The 1905-nt window shown below is 37.0% G+C and overlaps 1 protein-coding gene across 1 annotated transcript in view; it reads left to right on the top strand.

Annotated features, from left to right (window-relative positions):
• Positions 1-287: 287 nt before the first annotated feature.
• LOC119408719 (protocadherin alpha-3) overlaps positions 288-1905 on the top strand; it is a gene marked incomplete at its 3' end in the record, with an annotated part of 7546 nt that continues 5928 nt past the window's right edge. The window contains 1 exon segment of the mRNA XM_037675560.1: positions 288-429. Coding sequence (XP_037531488.1) covers positions 288-429 — 142 coding nt within the window.

Here is a 1905-nt window from a genome sequence, read left to right as displayed (position 1 = left end):
TTATTAATGCTTCAGGCAAGCACATGCATGCACACACAAGCAAAACATTATCATCTTTTACCTTTGGTGGTGGGCAATAATCACGTTCAGTAAAAGTTTCTTAGATTATGATGGCAGAATTTGTCACTGAGGTACAAAGTATATTATTGAGTATTATCTATTAAAAAAAAAAGTACTTAATATTGTACTTTAAATTTTGTGGTTTGTCTGTTCCTCTAGACCATCTATTTTACCGAAACATAAATGTTTTCCTCTAAATCAACATGCTAAACACACACACACACACGATGCGTCTGTTTCTGGAACACCTTCACCTCACATGGTCTCATAATTCTCACATCTGCATGAGTTTTGATGCTGATAGGAGTGGAGGCCATTTACTAATTTTAGAAACTGACAGTTCAAGCTTAAATGACTGGATGGCAAGTCATTATTTTATAACTAGTTCTTTTTTTTTTAATTTTCAGCGAAAAGTGGAGCAACCTCACAAATTCATTCTGGCAGCTTCCACCATGAGATCCTCTGCAGACCAGCCCTCTTTTCTATTATTTATTCATCTTTTTCATTTTTTTTTTTTTTTTTTTTTTTTTTTTCATAAAGAAGCAGGCCAGCCTTGGTGCAGCATGTCTGCACCTGCAGTCCTTTGCACATCCATTGCTTCCTGATGCACATTATGTATGAATAAGTCAGTAAAATCAGAAACTGCGCAGCTCTGTATTAAAAAGGCTAAGGTTCTGAAATGTGAAAAATATGCATGAAACTAGTGAAGATAAACTATGGCTTGATATACATGTAAACATTAATGTGTGTAAACACATGTTTAAAAATACTGCAGGATTTTTGTATCCAATATATTTTATTTGTACTTATTTGGTTTATTATGTAACTTGATGGAAATGTGCAGGTATTGTTAGACAATGATCATGCACATCTAAGTCTGATATCTAGGACAGCTGACATTTTAATTTCCGCAGCATCAAGAAATGTGCAGCAGACACCGAGGCAGCCGGTGTAGCTACACCACTGATATGATTGCTGGAGTGTATTAGACTGCTAATGTAATATAAAGCTTATCATCTCTCCCCTCTGATATCAGGGTGTAGAACCCTTTATGGAGAAAAATAAAAAGAGTGTTAGAGGAGAACAAGAGACGATGAGGATGAAAAGCCCCCTCTTGTGGCCAAACATGCACATTGCATTTCTCCTTGTGTCTGTGTGTCAGTGCGTTCGATTTTTTATCACGTTGCTGCTGTTTGTGTATTTCGTTGACCCTCAGTGACCGTATTGATCTATAAAAAGCAGGTTATGTCCCATTCTCCTCTCTGTTTGATATAAGCCAAACACAATAAATACCATCCCACACAAATCTGGGTTATCCATGCATCAGTAAAAATCTAGATCCATCCGTAATCCTAGCAAAATGAGTTTGTTTCAGCCTATTTCAGTGCTGAATGAATACAGTAAAATAAATATAAGGGGACAGAGTGCACAAAGAGCAAACATCATGTCAAACATTTTAGCCAAGGGTGATTTGAGTTCTAATTAATTAGTCTGGTTGTAATGAGATTACAAATAAATGCTCTGGTTTTGGCAGACGTTCAGTGCTCATAAGGACGGGTGTGGTGGAGTGGAGAGTAGGGAGGGGCAGCGACAAGGGCTGCGTATGCGTCATGAAAACCAGGGACAGGATAGTGAATTGATTACAGGAGCTCACTATGCAGAGATCTATCAGATGGACGCTGCTATTGTTGCTAGGCACAGTTTTTAACCAATCATAGGATCCTTTGGAGTTGCACTGATTGCAGCTGTCCAATCAGATTGTTCTGTAACATTTGCTGATATATATAAATACACAAACATATACATATATATAATGATACATATACAGATATATATATATATACT

Source organism: Nematolebias whitei, chromosome 4, assembly GCF_014905685.2.
Source record: "Nematolebias whitei isolate Nwh7 chromosome 4, NemWhi1, whole genome shotgun sequence".
In the NCBI taxonomy this organism is placed as follows: Eukaryota; Metazoa; Chordata; class Actinopteri; order Cyprinodontiformes; family Rivulidae; genus Nematolebias; species Nematolebias whitei.
The sequence above is the reverse complement of the archived record's forward strand: the minus strand, read 5'-3'. Positions and strand labels throughout refer to the sequence as shown.